The sequence below is a fragment of the Pieris napi genome, chromosome 15 (genome assembly GCF_905475465.1).
Source record: "Pieris napi chromosome 15, ilPieNapi1.2, whole genome shotgun sequence".
NCBI lineage: Eukaryota > Metazoa > Arthropoda > Insecta > Lepidoptera > Pieridae > Pieris > Pieris napi.
Window position 1 is genome coordinate 1,271,213 of NC_062248.1, and position 18,556 is coordinate 1,289,768.

General features: G+C 35.6%; 2 protein-coding genes across 2 annotated transcripts; one reads left to right on the forward strand and one right to left on the reverse strand.

The window, feature by feature from the left end:
* Nucleotides 1-1,176: 1,176 nt before the first annotated feature.
* Nucleotides 1,177-4,025, reverse strand: LOC125056652 (inducible metalloproteinase inhibitor protein-like). The gene is made up of 3 exons (XM_047659892.1): nt 3,879-4,025; nt 2,430-2,618; nt 1,177-1,629 (listed from the first exon to the last, which is right to left on the reverse strand). The coding sequence occupies exons 1-3, from the start codon at nt 3,928-3,930 to the stop codon at nt 1,415-1,417; spliced, it is 456 nt and encodes a 151-aa protein (XP_047515848.1). The 5' UTR covers nt 3,931-4,025; the 3' UTR covers nt 1,177-1,414.
* Nucleotides 4,026-13,055: 9,030 nt separating this feature from the next.
* On the forward strand, nt 13,056-17,362 carry LOC125056800. The gene is made up of 6 exons (XM_047660087.1): nt 13,056-13,182; nt 13,492-14,094; nt 14,616-15,368; nt 15,438-15,734; nt 15,939-16,136; nt 17,311-17,362. Exons 1-6 carry the CDS (start codon nt 13,134-13,136, stop codon nt 17,358-17,360), a joined length of 1,950 nt encoding a protein of 649 aa, XP_047516043.1. The 5' UTR covers nt 13,056-13,133; the 3' UTR covers nt 17,361-17,362.
* Nucleotides 17,363-18,556: the final 1,194 nt, after the last annotated feature.

The following is an 18,556-nucleotide window of genomic DNA, read 5'->3' on the forward strand; positions in this document are numbered from 1 at the left end:
TCACCCTGAGCACAAATTAAACTAAGATTACTTGAAGTCAACTTAGTTTTATTACTATAAAAATCCATATTTAATAATTGAAAAAGGAAACGCAATGAACGGAAACATTTAATTGTACTTTTTAAATTTAGAATAAATATGTATACATTTCACACTAGTCAGCCTTTCCTTGGCATCTAAAGAATATACCTATTAGAGATATTATAGATGTTCCCGGGGCGTTTGCCCCGGGAACAAAGTCATAAAAGCAAAATCTATTTTTTTTAGTAAAAATAAAAGAAGGTAGTACTATATTATATTATTATTACTAGGATACTAAAGTACATTTTATATACAAATTTATAAATACCTATGTCAAACAAAAGCAATTTTTTCCTATTTATTATGTATCTATTGTAAATAATTAAGCAATAACTAAATGTACATTACAGTAATTTATCTAATGAGACTGAAGAGCAAAAACGTTTTACGACCGTTTAAACATAATTACGGATGACAGCAACCGCACATTACGGCGATACATTTTGACGAATCTCTAGAACGTAATCATGTATTACCACTCTTTTCGCGGAAATTTTATTACGTGGTGAAACAGGGATATATTATTACCACTTTATTTGTTTTTACGGTCACATTAACTTTCATGTTTATTTGGTAGAATTACAATCTAAACTATAACAGTTATAAGATAGGTACTATCTTTATTGTTGTTGCGATCTAATTCATTAAAGTAAACTTAGGTAAACGAGTATTACCTACATTGTGCACAAAATAATTTCCGTAGAATAAAGACATCCTCGTGTTTTTTTTTATAATAAAAAGTTTTGAAAAATTCTGAAAGAAATTACAGTTATACACCACATCATGTCAAACATGAGAAAACATTAAAACAGTCGTAATAGGAGCTTAAGGACTTGGTTCCCGAGTGCAAGCGAATTTTTGAAGTGAAACTTCTTTAGGCGCATGAGGGTAAAATCTTTTATGTCATATAGATGTGCAGCGTTATAGTCGAAAGGGAGAGATAGCTTTTAGAAATTATATTTTTAAAATTAAAATTCCACGTGTTATTACTATCGAAGATATAAATTTATTATTTGTAATAATTCTCGAAACTTTTAATATTATAATGACAATTAAATTCACTAAATTCCTAACATATTTTTAGGTAAAAAACCTCCCTCTAAGTCTCGGAAATTAAAGTTTTAGATTTGTATAAATATGAACAAGACTTAAAAAATTGTTTTCCAAAGAAGTTTCACTTCTGACATGTGTACTTTGTACGCACGCACGTTTTATTTAATGGTTAAAAGATTCATTAACATTGTATAGGTATATTGTAGATTATTAACACATTTTTATTTTAATTTATTTTTTAAGAATAAAGGACCCCAATTCTAGGCAAACATATTTGATATTAGCCACCAACATCTTGGCATTCTTCATACGGAACACAGATGCCATCCTTCCTCCAGTGACCACGGAGACAGCGGCAACTAGGAGAACAGTTAACGGCAATGAGTAGTAGGAATGGACATTCTCCAGTTGGCGTGGCTGAGCTGCAATCTTCGCCAGGACAATAGAGCGGGCATGGTTCATAATACTCATTCTTTCCTGTGCAGGCGAACGGTGCTGGAAAATATAACAAATTGTTTAAGCCGTGTGGAATAAATTGCTCATGCTGCTTGATAATGGATAGTGGTGCCTTGAAAGGAACAATTTGTAAGCACAATCAAGATATATTGATACTTCTACTTCTTTTGGCGCGTTAGGGAAAAAATATGAGAGTAAATTTTTACGATGCGCGCGCCCACCGTCACAAGAAACCGACACCCTGAAGTTAGCTATAGTCAACATGCTAGTTTTTTTTTTGACCTGACAACGTCTTATAAATCGATGGAGCCGGCTGCACGCACGAAAAAACATGACTCATGCGGCGTTACCTCGCTCTGAGGCGTTCCATTTAAGGCTTGAAGTGTAAGCGAGAGCGCGAAGCGACAGAGAGGCACAATCGGACTCCGCGCTCTTCAGCGTTCGACATCTGTCTCTATTCTACTTGAGTGAGCGATTCGTGACTCTGTCACGTTCAAATATCGTCAGTAAACCGACTTTTTTACAGACAACCGATTTTTTTAAGTTACCAACAAAGTAAAAGTAAAGGACATCTACGTATGTTTGCGTGAGAACTGAAATCTTTATTCACGATATTTATTTATTCAAGTGTGTCTGACCCTACCATACGTGTTTTGTAACAGTCCGAATAAAATATATACAAATGTAAGTACATAAATATATATTTTCTCAAATATTATAATATTCTACTGTGAACTATCAAAAGAATTTGCCACGGGCCCCAGTTGGTATAGTTACGCCACTGCTTAGCGCTAATCGAATTACTTATCCTAAAGGGCTAGAAGTAATTATCAACTCACGACATTCAGTAGTAGGTATACAGGTGCCATTATAACGACGATAATTGAACGCGCACTTGCAATCAGGTGTACACTGTGTGGGCTTCACACATGGTGTGCTATCGTGCTTTCCATCCTTCGGGCAGTAGTCATATGCGCAGTCGGATGGACAACTATCCAGTACTTCGTCGATGCTGCAATTCGGTGCACCTGAAATTCCAGATTTAAAAATTATTCGAGTTCCTTCCGAAGGTCATTGCTTCGGCTTTCTATGTAAAAAAAACAAAACAATCCCTTTTCTTCGGGATAGTAGATACAGGAGAAGACGTATAATTTAAATCTAAAGCGTTGCTGCGGTATGGACACTTACGCGGACTAGTTTTTTTGTTTCTCCGATGTTCGATTCTAAGTAGAAACTTCTTAATAACTACTGAGTACTCTGTGATTGTCTAAATGCATTATTACTAATAATAAAGCTGATTCATACTATTTATATACCTACTTTTTGTGGAACTTGGAGTCGATAGATAAAAAAACAAATCTATTACTATGACTCTCGAAGTTAAGGAAAAATCGAGGTAATCCCAAAGAACAACACACGTACTTTAGGTTTTGCCCATTAACATTTATAATTATTAAGACGCTGTTTATTTGATTGATTTACCTTGTTAGTGGTATGTTTGTCACGTGTATGAGCTGATGCCTGCGATATTGCGAGGAAGATTCAAATATTTTAGGCACAAGTAATTTATATGTACCGCTGATTTCAGTTTGAGCAATAGTGACATTTTGCTATGCAAAATTTAACAGGCGAATTTTATTTTTATAACGGCTTTCTGACATAACATTTCAATTAAGTGGCGTAACAATAGGGTGGCAGGGCTGGCAAAATGCCACGGGTCCCCGATCCAATAAGGCCCTTGCCTAAGAGATATTAGGTTCTATGGATGAATGTAAAGTCTCCAATACGCATTGGACTAGCGTGGGGACTACAGACCATTCCTTTTCGCCTAAGAGAGGAGGCCTATGGCCATTAGTGGGACATATTATACAACGTGTAAGTGAGTACGCTGAAAATCTCGAAGTGTATTAAAATTAAACTGAGTATGGACGATTTTTACTGATAGGGCCCCATCAGTAAAATTGCCACGGGCCCCAGGTATAGTTACTATTTAAATTAACATTGTATTAATGTTCTCCGAAGAATGAATAATCCATTTGTATTTGCGAAAAATTGTTGTTTAGTGGTTATCCGGTATTACCGCGTACACAACCAAATAACGCTTTCTAAATCTTTTTATTATTTTCCAATCAACTACAGTCAAATATTTTTAACTAAAATACGTTCAACTAAAATCATAAATTTTATTATTCTTAAAAGAACATAACATTTAAAATACCTTACAAAAACACGAAGAATCTAATTAACGAAATTATTTAATTACGAAGCAAATTAACTAAAAGACTTACCAAATACTGCATGAAGCACAGATAAAACAAAAAATATTCGTAAATACGTCATTTCGCTAATAAATGAGAATGTTAACTGATTACGTTTCAGTACGTTCGTCACGTTTTGCCGATTTATTTGCTGTGGTTATAAAACTATAAAAAATTACCTCTTAAGTGTTAATTTATGCTCGTAATTCCTTAGTTATTAAATTTGTTGTTAGCGCCATCTATCGAGTAGTACTTGTACTACATGAAACGATAGAATTTTGTTAACTAAAAGCAAACTTAGTTACATTTATACATAATAGATGTCCGAAATAAAATATTGTATCATATATATTATATTATATTATGATATAAAGTTCTCGTGCAGTATTTGTAACAAATTCCTCCGAAGCAGCTTGACCGATGTTTTTATTGTTTGTGTATTTTAATTAACTAATATATTTTATATACTTACCTGTAAATATTGTAGTATGCTTTTAAGTACTTCTACCCAATTTTAATTGCGATATTATAACTGTTTTTTTAATACAATTAATATGATTAGTATTAGTTTTAATAATAGACAGCGAAACGCGTCACAGATTACAAAAATATAAAACTTTGACTTTATGATATGATTATATATTATGATAATGTAATGTAATATGTAAATTGTAAGTACTATGTAAAATGCCACCTTTTAATTATGTAAGACAAATTTACATGCCATTATGTGTGGCGGAATATGTGAAGTTTAGATTGTACCACCATAATATTTTGTATCATATTCTTGCAAATAAATATTTTATGATTAGGTATTATAATATTAAAAAAATCTATATTAAAATTTAAAGTTGTTAAACTGCGGTGAAAACCTATACTCATTAAAGGAATGGTGACAGCGCCATCTACCAATGATTAGTATAATTACATGTAACGGAGTAGTTTTGTGGATTGAAAACCAACTTACTTGCATTTACGCTCAATAGATGTCATTTCAAGATCACGAGAAAAACCTTAAACTTATTTGAAATCTCATATAATAATACCGCACTGTACTATCTATACTACGAAAGACTGCAGTAGCACTCCATGGGGACAAATTGTATCCATTAATCAATTGATCCTTTAGAGCTGTCAATGATGGACATTATCTCACTAATGAATTACTTTACGAAGTTTGTATCAGATTGAAGAGTTAGTGTTTTTCGAAATTCAGCTATATTTTTTTATTCATTTAAATGGCTTATACAAGTTGATTTCAGTGTTGCGTTTAATGTTCCTGTCAGGTTACGTACGGATATTTTATAACACGTGGGAATTTAGTTGTACTTGCAACTGTGTATTCCCTCTATAGGCCGATTTACATTATCTTAGTGTTTAGGAGAGTGCTTTAGTACAACTTGAAAGGCAAGTTCTTTAGCGTAGCGTTTACTAAAGCAAGTAGCGTTTACATGTTTCAACTAAAGTACTATCCTAAAGCACTCTCCTAAACACTAAGATAATGTAAATCGGCCTTAAAACTCCACGACAATAACAGCAAAAGCTCGAGGCAGGACACGGTGTAGTCTTGTCCGCATCATGTCACGTGATTAGCCGTTGAAGCCATGGTCCTCAACGGCCTCATGTGGAATGGACTATGGCACGGCAAGGACCATATGATACTCATTTCGACTTATTCGTCGTGATTTGTAGAGCTGGAGCTGGGGTAGGTCGGGTTCAATGGTTGACAGCATGCGTCATCCCTTCTGAAGCCTACGCACAACAAGTTACCAAAGTTATTATAATTTTTTTTTTTTTAAGGAATCTCGCTGTTGGCCTTAAGGGCCTTTACAGCTAAGCTCGGGCTGTTTTGGCGAGCGTAGCTCGGCCTGAATGGGCGTTTATGACGCGGCTAGCTCAAGGGCGTCCTGTGAGACTCAGACCTCGGATGGGCCGTCGCGGGGTGGTCAATCGCCTGAAGGGTAAGACGGAAGCTCACTGGAGTGAGCGAAGTACGCAGTAAAGGTCCTCGCCTTTCGCGGTGAAGGCGGTTTTTACCCTAATCTGATTTTGATTATTATTTTATCATTTATTATCAAGGGGGCCGTTCAAGTATTACGTAAGCAGATTTACTGCAATTTATCCCCTCCCCCCCTCCTCTTGTCAGCAAAAGTAAGCATAGCTATAAAAAAAAATAGTAGATAAACGCATTTCGTTTTCAAGCTTAGACGATGTGTGGGTAATATTATGAGTAAAAAAGTAAATAGTTACTGTTGACGTAATCACCAAATATGAAAATCAAAGACCCCCCTCTCCCTATAGTGCTAACGTAATACTCAAACGGCCCCAAGGTCATTAGGATGTGCACGCTGATTCACCAGTTTTCATGTTGAATTAATACATAACACGAATCCTGTTAACTATACCAGATTTTCATAAGAGGAAAACTTTAACACGTATGATACTGCTTTTGGAATTTACTTAGCAATCTTTCTCTATTTACGGCTGCATTTCTATAAACAATACATAGAACTTCTCATAAAAATTAGCCGTGAACAAAATAAACACACAATAATTGTTTCGCCGAAATTAACAATACACACACAGGCTTTGTAAATAGAATGGGGTGAACCTTTTTTAGTACAGGGTCAGTTTTGAAAACAGACAGAATTTATTGACTTGGCCTGAAAATTATACTGCCTTATTAATAAATTTGTTGGTTTTTCGACTGCAGATCGTGGAGCATCGGGTTTGAAGACATTTTTTTATTTAAACTAGCTGATTTCGCAAACGTCCTTTTGCCATGTATATGGCTTTTATAATAAAAAAAGGGGTTGATCGTAGAGGGGTGGAAATTAGGGGTTGTATGTATTTTTTTAATGCTGTATAATACAAAAATCTTCCAACCCGGCTGGTCACCGTGGAAGATCATGACCAAAACCCTCCAAAGATACAAATCCCAAACTCAACCTTAAAAAGTTCGAAAAATCATACAAATTTAAGCCGCCAATTAAATATTATAACATACAACGTCAACACCCTGTCATCATACGACCGACTATTAGAACTGGAAGAATGTTTAAGTAAAATAAAGTATGATATTATGGGAATTTCGGAAGTTAGACGACAGGGCAACAAAATAGAAGAACACAACACCTTTATACTTTGTTATATTGGATGTACACCCGGACAATATGGGGTGGGATTCATAATACACAAGTCACTGAAAAACAATATAGAGAGCTTCATAGGAACAACAGAACGTGTAGCAACTCTCAACATGAACATTGAAGGGAACAAGATATCAATTATACAAGTATACGCTCCCACAGAAAAAGCAAACGAACATGAAATTGACGAATTTTATAAGACCATAGAAAATGCCTTTGAAACAGCACACACACACATCATTCTAATGGGGGACTTCAATGCAAAAGTTGGAGTCCCCAGAAAAAACGAATATCTAGCTATGAAACAATACGGAAACGGCGAAAGAAACGATAGAGGCCAGAGACTTGTAAACTTCGCGATTGAACATGAATTAACAATTATAAATACCTGTTTCAAGAAAAAACCATCTCGCAGATGGACTTGGCGATCACCAGGTGGACAGTACAGGAACGAGATTGATTACATTCTTTCAAATCACCCAAAATTGTTTCAAAATATAGAAGTTCTGAACCTAAACTACGCATCAGACCACCGTCCTATTAGGTGTAAAATTAGGCTAACAAAGCAGAAGAAAAATAGGACCAACTTTACAAATAATAAAACAAGTCAACTTAGAAACAAGTATGAAATAACAAAGTACAAAGAAAACCTATCAAGCTTTCTCTTGGAGCCATCAGGTCAACCCATCAGCCTTGAGAACAAAACGGTACAGACCTCCTACGTAAAAATAAAGACGGCCATCCAACAAAGTTTGATCCTTGCGAAACATAATACAGAAGATAATAAAAAACATAAAATATTACAAGACCGTACTCTAAAATTATTAAAAAGAAGGCAAGAACTACAACAAAAAAAAAAAAAACACGCTCACTGAAAAATGAACTCTCCGCACTGTACAAACTGGTTAATAGATATATCAAGAGAGACTATGCAAAATACAGGCAAGAAATAATAGAGAAACACCTAGAGCTTCACGGTAGCTCAAAGAGAGCATACAAAGAACTCAGAACAAACCAATCCTGGATAGAAGGACTGAAAACCCTTAATAAAGACTTAGGCCTACGGCCTACAACGCACTAGCGGCTGGCCGTGATGCGGTGTGCCGCTGCGGCAGGCCGCAGTATATACGGTCTGCCGTAGCGGCATGCCGTATTCCGGCTAACCGTCCCTATTGCGGTCCTATTGCGGACTGCCGCAATCGTCACTCGTCAGTGCTTCTTGAAATATTACAAATTCAAATTTAATGACGTGGAATAAGTGATACATGTATCTTATGTTCCATAATAAACATATTTAATTTTTGTATTTTTTACTCTTTTAAAATAGGTTTACAATATTTTGTTTACATTTGTTAAATAATTATATGTGATGACGTAGGTAGGACGGCTAACCGCGCCGAGTGCGTGGAGGGGACGCGGCGCGCCGCATCATTCAACCGGTGCGGCTCGCCGCAGCTCCAATTCAACCGGAGCGGTTGACGGTTGACCGCAAGTCAGTGCGTTGTTATCGTGCGGTTTCATGTAATAATCGATGTGCGGCCCGCCGCAGCGGCACACCGCATTGCGGCCAGCCGCTAGTGCGTTGTAGGTCTACAACGCACTAGCGGCTGGCCGTGATGCGGTGTGCCGCTGCGGCAGGCCGCAGTATATACGGTCTGCCGTAGCGGCATGCCGTATTCCGGCTAACCGTCCCTATTGCGGTCCTATTGCGGTCTGCCGCAATCGTCACTCGTCAGTGCTTCTTGAAATATTACAAATTCAAATTTAATGACCTGGAATAAGTGATACATGTATCTTATGTTCCATAATAAACATATTTTATTGTTTACTCTTTTAAAATAGGTTTACAATATTTTGTTTACATTTGTTAAATAATTATATGTGATGACGTAGGTAGGACGGCTAACCGCGCCGAGTGCGTGGAGGGGACGCGGCGCGCCGCATCATTCAACCGGTGCGGCTCGCCGCAGCTCCAGATCAACCGGAGCGGTTGACGGTTGACCGCAAGTCAGTGCGTTGTTATCGTGCGGTTTCATATAGTAATCGATGTGCGGCCCGCCGCAGCGGCACACCGCATTGCGGCCAGCCGCTAGTGCGTTGTAGGTCTTAGGCCTACAACGCACTAGCGGCTGGCCGCAATGCGGTGTGCCGCTGCGGCGGGCCGCGGTATATACGGTCCGCCGTAGCGGCCTGCCGTATTCCGGCTAACCGTCCCTATAGCGGTCTTATTGCGGTCTGCCGCAATCGTCACTCGTCAGTGCTTCTTGAAATATTACAAATTTAAATTTAATGACTTGGAATAAGTGATACATGTATCTTATGTTCCATAATAAACATATTTTATTTTTTTATTTTTTACTCTTTTAAAATAGGTTTACAATATTTTGTTTACATTTGTTAAATAATTATATGTGATGACGTAGGTAGGACGGCTAACCGCGCCGAGTGCGTGGAGGGGACGCGGCGCGCCGCATCATTCAACCGGTGCGGCTCGCCGCAGCTCCACATCAACCGGAGCGGTTGACGGTTGACCGCAAGTCAGTGCGTTGTTATCGTGCGGTTTCATATAATAATCGATGTGCGGCCCGCCGCAGCGGCACACCGCATTGCGGCCAGCCGCTAGTGCGTTGTAGGTCTTATACAATCGAACGGATATTGTCAATACAGCAACTGAATTCTACAAGAAACTTTACAGAGACAAAACACGAACAACTTACAAAATCGTAAAAGAAACTGTAGACTGCCATTCTATAAAACCAATTCACAAAACTGAAGTAATAAACTCAATAAAAAAGCTGAAATTCGAAAAAAGTCCCGGATCTGACAATATCACAAATGAATCGCTAAAATATGGTCACCAAATTTTGGCAGAACCATTAACTGAACTGTTTAATTCTATACTTCTTAAATCTGAAACGCCCATAGAATGGTCTGAAGCAGATATCGTTCTTATATATAAAAAAGGCGATCCAAAAAATATCAGCAACTACAGACCAATCAGTTTGTTACCAAATATATACAAACTTTTCGCATCCATTATAAATAATAGACTAAGCCCGATAATAGAGGCAAAACAACCTGTAGAACAGGCAGGTTTCAGAAAAGGGTATTCTACTATAGACCACATACACACCATTGAGTTAGTTATGGAGAAATACCAAGAGTTTCAGAGACCTCTTTACATAACTTTTGTTGATTATCAAAAAGCTTTCGATTCAGTCACACACAAAAGTATATGGGAAAGCTTAAAAGAACAAGAGGTGCCAGATAAATACATAAAGGTGATTAAAAGCATATATAATAACAACAAAGGAAGAATAAAGCTAGAAACTCTAGGCCCCGCCTTCCATATAGAAAAAGGAGTAAGACAAGGGGACCCGCTCTCACCCACTATTTTCATATCAATACTCGAAAACATCATGAACAAATTAGATTGGAGTAAAACAGGACTCTATATAAAAGGCACCTACCTAAGTCACCTGAGGTTCGCTGACGACCTGATCCTTCTGTCAGAGACAGTCAACGAGATGCAACTCATGATAGAATCTCTACAGCAGGTGAGTGCGGAAGTTGGATTGGAGATGAATCTAACGAAGACAAAGATAATGAGTAATACACGAATAAGACCTATAACTATCAATGGTAACCCTTTAGAATATGTAGAAAATTATACCTACCTGGGAAAAAGAATAAGTTTCGAGAAAAACAGTAACATTATAGAAATAGAGAGAAGGGTCCAACAAACCTGGAATAAATATTGGAGCCTAAAAGAAATATTTAAGAGTAACTTACCAATAACTCTCAAAGCTAAAGTTATGAACTCATGTCTACTACCCAGCTTAACTTATGGAAGCCAGACCTGGAAATTCTCTACACAAGCTGTGAATAAAATCAATGTATGTCAAAGAGGTTTAGAGCGAAGCATGTTAAACATAAAGAAAATGGACAAAATAAGACACACAAAGATAAGAGCCGTCACTAAAGTTACAAATGCTTTGACTTTTGCCCGAAAACTGAAATGGCATTGGGCTGGCCATGTAGCAAGAATGTCTAGCAGAAAGTGGACCAAACGAGTTACCCAATGGAAAGGACCACCAGGCAAGAGGCGGAAGGGGAGACCCTTAGACCGCTGGGAAGATGACCTGAAAAGATCAGCTGGCAAAAACTGGCACTCCATAGCACAGGACCGACAACAATGGGCATCTTTGGAGGAGGCCTTTACCCAAACCGGGGTTCCTGTTAAATAAATAATATAAATATATATTACTAACATAATTTAAGCTAACCTACTAACAAAATCAATATTTTTAATTACTTTAATATAACAACTATTGTAAAACAGGAAATAAAAAGGCTTATTATTATTATTATTATTATATTTATTATTATTATTATAATACAAAAATAAATTTTTTTTTTATCTAAAAATAAAATATAATTTAGGGGTGGACTACCCTTAACATTTAGGGGAATGAAAAATAGATGTTGTCCGATTCTCAGACATACCCACTATGCACAAAAAATTTCATGAGAATCGGTCAAGCCGTTTCGGAGGAGTTTAACTACAAACACCGCGACACGAGAATTTTATATATTAGATATTTCCCAATATCCCCGACTCTTATGGTACCTTATTTTATACACATATTTTGTACAAATATAATTATTAACTTTCCTGAAATATAGATCTGGGCTCCGCTACGCTCTTATTGCAGTGTGACGCATTTCACTATCTTATTGCGGAAATCTTTCAATTGAAGCTTCCAGAAGCTTCTTAATCTTTCGGGTAAATGCTCGGCAGTTACCTTAATATCGATTTGTTGCTCCAGATCGCACCTGGAGGACAGAACGGAAGGAGGAAATACAGGAAATTCTATAATGAGATGCATCACTGTCTGACTTGTTTCTTGAAGACCTGTATTCAACGAAGACCAAACATGTATGTGTATTTATAGGAACATGTAATATTTTTAAAGGAAGGGGGGGGGGGAAACCATCCTACGGGACGCCAAAAAAGGCAGTCATTAAAGCTCATGGACACCTATTTTAGTGGGTCTGCCAGCTGTTGAGGGAGGTGTGTATTCTTTCATATAACAAATGAAGGTCGTATCTCCCAGGGAAAACCCCCACTGGAAGTTTCTTCTCAGCCTTTCGCCTGCTCTCGCAATGCTCCATATGAGATAGTTATTGGCTTTTCCCACAGACTTGCACTGCACTTATACGACGTGAATAAAAAATAAAAAGTAATTAAATCGTCAAATCTAAAACAAGATTTTTTTGAGTTCAGTGAAGAATGCTTTAGAATGTTTATATGCTTTGAGTTTGACGTAATACAAAATGTGTCAATAAAAAATAAAATATGGCTAATATACGAATTTGCTAAGGGCCTCTTAGACAAAGAGTTAATATAATAAAATTGTAGGTCCGTCCGTAAAGTCTTTATAAAGATAATCTTAAAATTTATTGAGAGCAGTGTTGGCCTAGTGGCTTCAGCGTTCGACTCTCATCCCTAAGGTTGTAGGTTTGATCCCCGGCTGTGTACCATGGACTTTCTATATATGTGCACATTTAACAATCGTTCGAACGGTGAAGGATAACATCGTGAGGAAACCCAAAAAGAAGATGGCGTGTGTCAGGCGCAGGCTGATCACATACTTACCTATTAGGTTGACAAATGATCATAAAACAGATACAGAAATCTGAGGCCCAGACCTAAAAAGGTTTATTTTTAATCTTAAAAGCGCCACTGATTTATTTTTAATCTTAAATCAACTAAAAAAGTGGGTTTGTTAAAACTGTTTTCTTATATCACACAACTATTTTTAGGAATGCTATGTCATGTTAAGGCACACTGGGGACTTAAATTTGAGGCCACCAAAAGTCCAACAATCTATGAATTAAATCAATTAACCAGTTAAATCAAAATTATACAATTATATAATGAATAGGTTATATGGTGAAAGGCTTTACGCAGGGGGTCGCGGACTTCAACTAGTTAAATATAAAATTTCGTACGTACAATGTAAACGTACAACAATAGATGTTTGCTCAGCTTTTACCAAGTACTACGCGGATTTAACAATAAAGTCTTTGAATAATTTAGTCTTTAGCCAAACACTTTGTGTGGTCGACGAAAATGTTGCTGACAGTTGTGCTCTTTTATTTAACCTATATTCGAGTTTCATGTAAGTTAAAGTTTTTACACATAATATTTTTGATTTTATAAATTTTTAAAAAAATATATTTTTTTTATACTTTTCTAATTTCTAGTATTTTTTATAAAAGCGATTTACAACATTTAATAATAAATAATTGAACTTTATCTTTAGGTAGAATGTTTTCATGAGAATTGGGACTTGTGTTCTTATATTTACTATACTTAAAAACCCTTTTAACATATAATATAAAGATTTTTATAAAACTTACATTTTCATTGTTGTTTGTGTAGCGATTCCATCTCCGTTTAAGGTTTAGTTAGTTTAAAAAATTTACAGATACATTGCCGCCATTAGCAAATGCTTATAGATATAATGCTGATAACCTCGAAACTATAAATAATGAGAGGTTTATGCAACATGCAATTTTGGAAGAGCAAAATGTAGGCTCAATCAATTACCAGCCATTACCAACTATAGCATCATCACATTCAAACTTCAATGCTGCTCAAATCAATGCAGCAATTGCATCAGCGTCAAGAAAATTAGAGATCATAAATCAAAATGGAATGACAAATAATGGGAGATTGAAACAACAAAACCAGTTCAGACCTGAAGTAAATCAGAGAATTAATGTTCCCCAAAACTACGAAAGTATTTTAAATAATATGAATTATCGTACAATGGTTTCACAATTTCAAGGTGAAAATTTAGCCAAACAATATGGCATAGCCCAAAATTTCAAAATTAACCTACGTGGGTATATCGCTCCGGATATAAACAAAGGATTTATTTCACCACAGTCCGCTCCACTAAAACCGTTTTCACAAATCAGGCCTGTTCAAAGGACAATACAGCCAACAGGAGTAAACATCGGTAATAATGTGAACCGCCAAATGTTGAACCTGCCAGTTGCATCATTACCCAATAAAGAAAAATCAGGTAATCTTTAATTTTTAAATAATCACAGAAATTAATATTTGTATTCTTGATCTGTTATTGAATTATGAAAATATTCTCATCAAAATAACGTGTCAAATTCTTGTTTTTATTAATTGAACAAATGTGTGTGATACGTTACTTTATGAAAACTGTAGGCGGATCCTAAAAGTGAAATCGAACGGATTTGGTTTCTTACTCACTTCTCCTCGCTCTGTTATTAGTCGAAGACACATAATAGACCAATTATTGTGCTAGGTGAAGCGTACTCAAAAGTGATTTAATTAATGGACATTTAGGGAATACTGACATAGAACTCGGAATTATACATTTAGGTACCAACATATCTTTGAAGAGGTAATATACAAAACTCGTAGTCGTATATTATGTAATCCGTCTTTGGATTTATTTTTAATGTAATTTTTTGTTATATATAATTTTTATTAGCTGTAGGATTAAGGATTATGAAATAAATAAATTATAATAATGTATTTCTTTATGTTGATAATTTCTTTCTCTTACAGAAAATGCTCCTCTACAATCAAAAAAATTGTATACAATTGTTCATCCAAATGGATCAATTGAAGAAACGGATGACTTTGAATATATTAAAAAGAATTATCCGAACTACATCGTGCACGATTTAAATAAACAAAAATCATACACAGAAAGTGTAGCCGAAATGGAAGTGCATGCAGGAAGTCCTCTTGCAAATCCTACTATTGTACCAATTTTCAATCTTCCACCAGAACAGCCTTTATTAAATATGAACAACAAAGAGACACTGGTACCTAATACATTAGTTCCAATAACCCAATCACAGATTAATCCCACCAAAATAGATGAATTAACTATCGTTAATGCAACTCATTATAATGCTAATAATGATTTTGCAAGCTTAAGCCCCGTTTCATCAAGAAACTTAACCTCCCAACATGATATAAGCAAACCAGGTTCCCAAAAGCTTCATACAAGCATTTTAGAAACACTTAAGTCAATAAAAAGCAATGATTCAAATAATTTACCTGTAATAGATAAAACAATTATAAGCCCTTCAGACTTAATTAAACCTCCTAAAAAGAACCAAGATACAAATATCGAATCTGATAGTCTACATCAAGATAATGTAAACGAAATGCTTGAGAAGATAAGTGCGACTGACTTTTGGAAAGAAATAGATGTCATTCAAATCTCAGATGAAACAGCGGCAGCTGACATCAACAAAGAAAATCTATCTGATAACTTTGAAACAATAGATTCGAGCGAGGACGGAGAACGTATGTATGCTTTAGTTTTTCTACAACAATCAAAGAATTTTTGTACATATCAATCAACTTTTATTACAGTTACCAAAAACTCAACTATAAAACAGGAGACGACACAAAGCAAGGATCTAACATCGGAGGATGATGATGTTAACATAAAAGATACCGACGATAGTTACGAAGTTTTTAATACAAATCCAGAAATAGTAGAGGACTTTGTTAGCTCCATTGAAGATAGACTAGAGTTTATCAAACCATTTTTAATTATAAATGAGACTGATGCTATAGATAAACCTGAAAAAAATAGTTCGTCATCTGGAAACTCCCTAAGCAATGCTAACACTAGTGAATCAGGTCAAGCCTTAACAAACCCTATTTGTAAGTACATTTTGAGATATCATCAGTAGGAACCATTCGATAAGTTTCGGAAAGGTTTTGAAACTGCGCAATTTAGAATTGAATTTTTGTATTCAATGTATTGCGTAAACTTTAATTACTTCTAGTTGTGTACCGCGGTTTGGGATGGTAATGGTATATAATAGTCACACTATTTTAAATAAGTACTTTTTATCTTTCTTTCAGATATCCCGCATATATCGCTAGTTGAAGACGTTGATACGAACTCCTCGTTTTGGTTCACGACAAATGACGAAAAGGCGTTGGAGAAACTGTCGCCACATAAGAGGAAAAATGTAACGATTTCTTCGACACTCACTAATGGGGAGAATAAAACCGGCACGATGTATTCCAATGAAACTAAAGAAGAAACTACGTTCGAAGGTATTTTATAGTAAATCAGTAGAAGCCGCGTGGATTTGATAAAACAAAAATAAATGCATACAGAAAAGAGGGTTTTTGAACACATACTCTATTCTCCACGTGCTCTATTGATTTATGAAGATCACAAACTATTACTAAAACTTGTTAAGATAATGGTATAGGTTAGAGAGCTAACTTAAGTAACTTTGTCAGGTGACTCACGTCGTCTAGCTTTCCTGTTTCGCTTATGTCAAGCTTGATTAATTTAAGACATTATATAGAGTACAAGCAAATGGCCGCGTGATTTCGTTCGCCTGGAAACAGTATACGCGTATACAAGATCTAAACGAACAGCGGGTGCGTTAGTTTATACGATGCAAGGATTTTGCCACACTACTAATACCAAGAGGGTTTTTTATGTAATAGGAGGCAAACGGGCAGGAGGCTCATCTGATGTTAAGTGATACCGCCGCCCATGGACACTCACATTCCCAGAAGGCTCGCAAGTGCGTTGCCGGCCTTTCAAGAATTGGTACGCTCTTTTCTTGAAGGACCCTAAGTCGAATTGCTTCGGAAATACTTGTGGGCAGCTGGTTCCACATAGTGGTCAGTTATCGAGCCTAACATAGCTGATTATTAGGTCTAATACCATGTTTCTCACGACGTTGCCGAAAAATGTATACTACGCAATTAGTAAGAAAAGTACATTATGGGCTCCAACGTACGACCCCATGTTTGCTTAGCCAAACAAGCTTCATGAGTAAAACAATGAGAGCAGAGAATATAATTAACAATTATATATATTAGTTATCACTTGTGTAAATATCGAATGCGAAAAACAAATTGCGTACGACATTGTATATTAAATTAAACATGTGTTTAAGGATATATCGTTTCTTATATTTGTAAAAGGGTCTATATGCAGAGCCGGGATTCCAATGCCGATGACCACAATACTAACAATAGAATCAGAGTTGCAAAATTCAAAATAATTTATTCATATAGGTAACACAATATACACTTGATGAACGTCAAAAAATGAGAATATATGAAATGCTTCTAATTTTAGATTTACAGTTCACAAATCAAGGGCGTAGAGCGGAAGAGAACAACCGGCAATAACTCTTTTTAATCGCCAAGTTTTTGCCACAATAATAACTTTAATTTTTTATTAATAGTTAATTCGCTTTTTCAGAAAAGAAGCTTGTTTCTGAAGACAGTGAAGAAGAAATAAAAAATACATAATATGATGTTGTTTTAATCATTATTTTAATAGCCCAATCAAATTATGCGTTAAATTGTTAAACTTTAAGTTTGTTAATTTTGTTGAGAGTGTCAAAATGCAGATCTTTTTCAGTCATTATGATCATTACAAGAGTTCTTATTAAAAAAAGTGCATGCGTACAAAGTACACATGTCAGAAGATTCTTTGGCAAACTAATTTTTAAGTCTTGTTCATATTTATACAAATCTAAAACTTTAGGTTTCCGAGACGAGTGAGGAAAAAAGAAAGATATGTTAGGAATTTAATAAATTTAATTGTCATTAAAATATCAAAAGTGTCGAAAATTAAAACACATAATTAAAATTTTTTATATTTGTTCGATAGTAAAAACACGTGGCATTTTCATTTACAATTCGTCATTTGAGATTCAAATAAATTATTTTGCATAAAATATAAAATACTAATATTTCATAAATTCTCTTAACGAAATTTTAATTTTAAAAATATAATTTCTATAAGGTAATTCTCCTACTCACTCTCCTCACTCGGTCTCAATCGCTCTCTCCCTTTTCTTCGACAAAAACTCTGCACATCTTGGTGACGCTAATATTATTATCATTGCGTTTCATCCGTAAAAAATTACCCTCATGCGCCTAAAGAAGTTTCACTTCAAAAATCATAAGTACGTAATCAATACTTATATATAAATTAAACAATAAATTATTTATTTACGACTTCTCGCATCAGTCACGACGGTTAAATGAATTAGCCATCAATCATATGATAGTATACACCTGAAGTAATAAAAATGAGTATCTAAGCAAATGTGAACCTCTTAATTTCTGTGTACGTTTGATTGTCGTGTTGAATTTGTTTGGTTTCTGTTTTTTCGTTTTTGCACTCTTTTTTTTAATTTTATTTTCTCGCTAATTCCCCGACTATGTTGTCGTCGGAGGTATTAAATAACTTACGTATATGTACAACTTAAGGAAATGGTATTGGTAACCCGGATGATTAAAACATTACTCACTATTTCTTTTAGCGACTTTTTGTATGACCTTTAGAGCAAAATCCAAAAAGATGCCTCTTAACCTGATGTTGAACATTATTTCCTTTTCGTCTGTGTTACTTTTATTACCATGGCTTGTTCAGTGTTACACCTGTCGTATCCATACATTGGACAGTCGGTCAGGACATTTAACACCGTCCCTTCAGC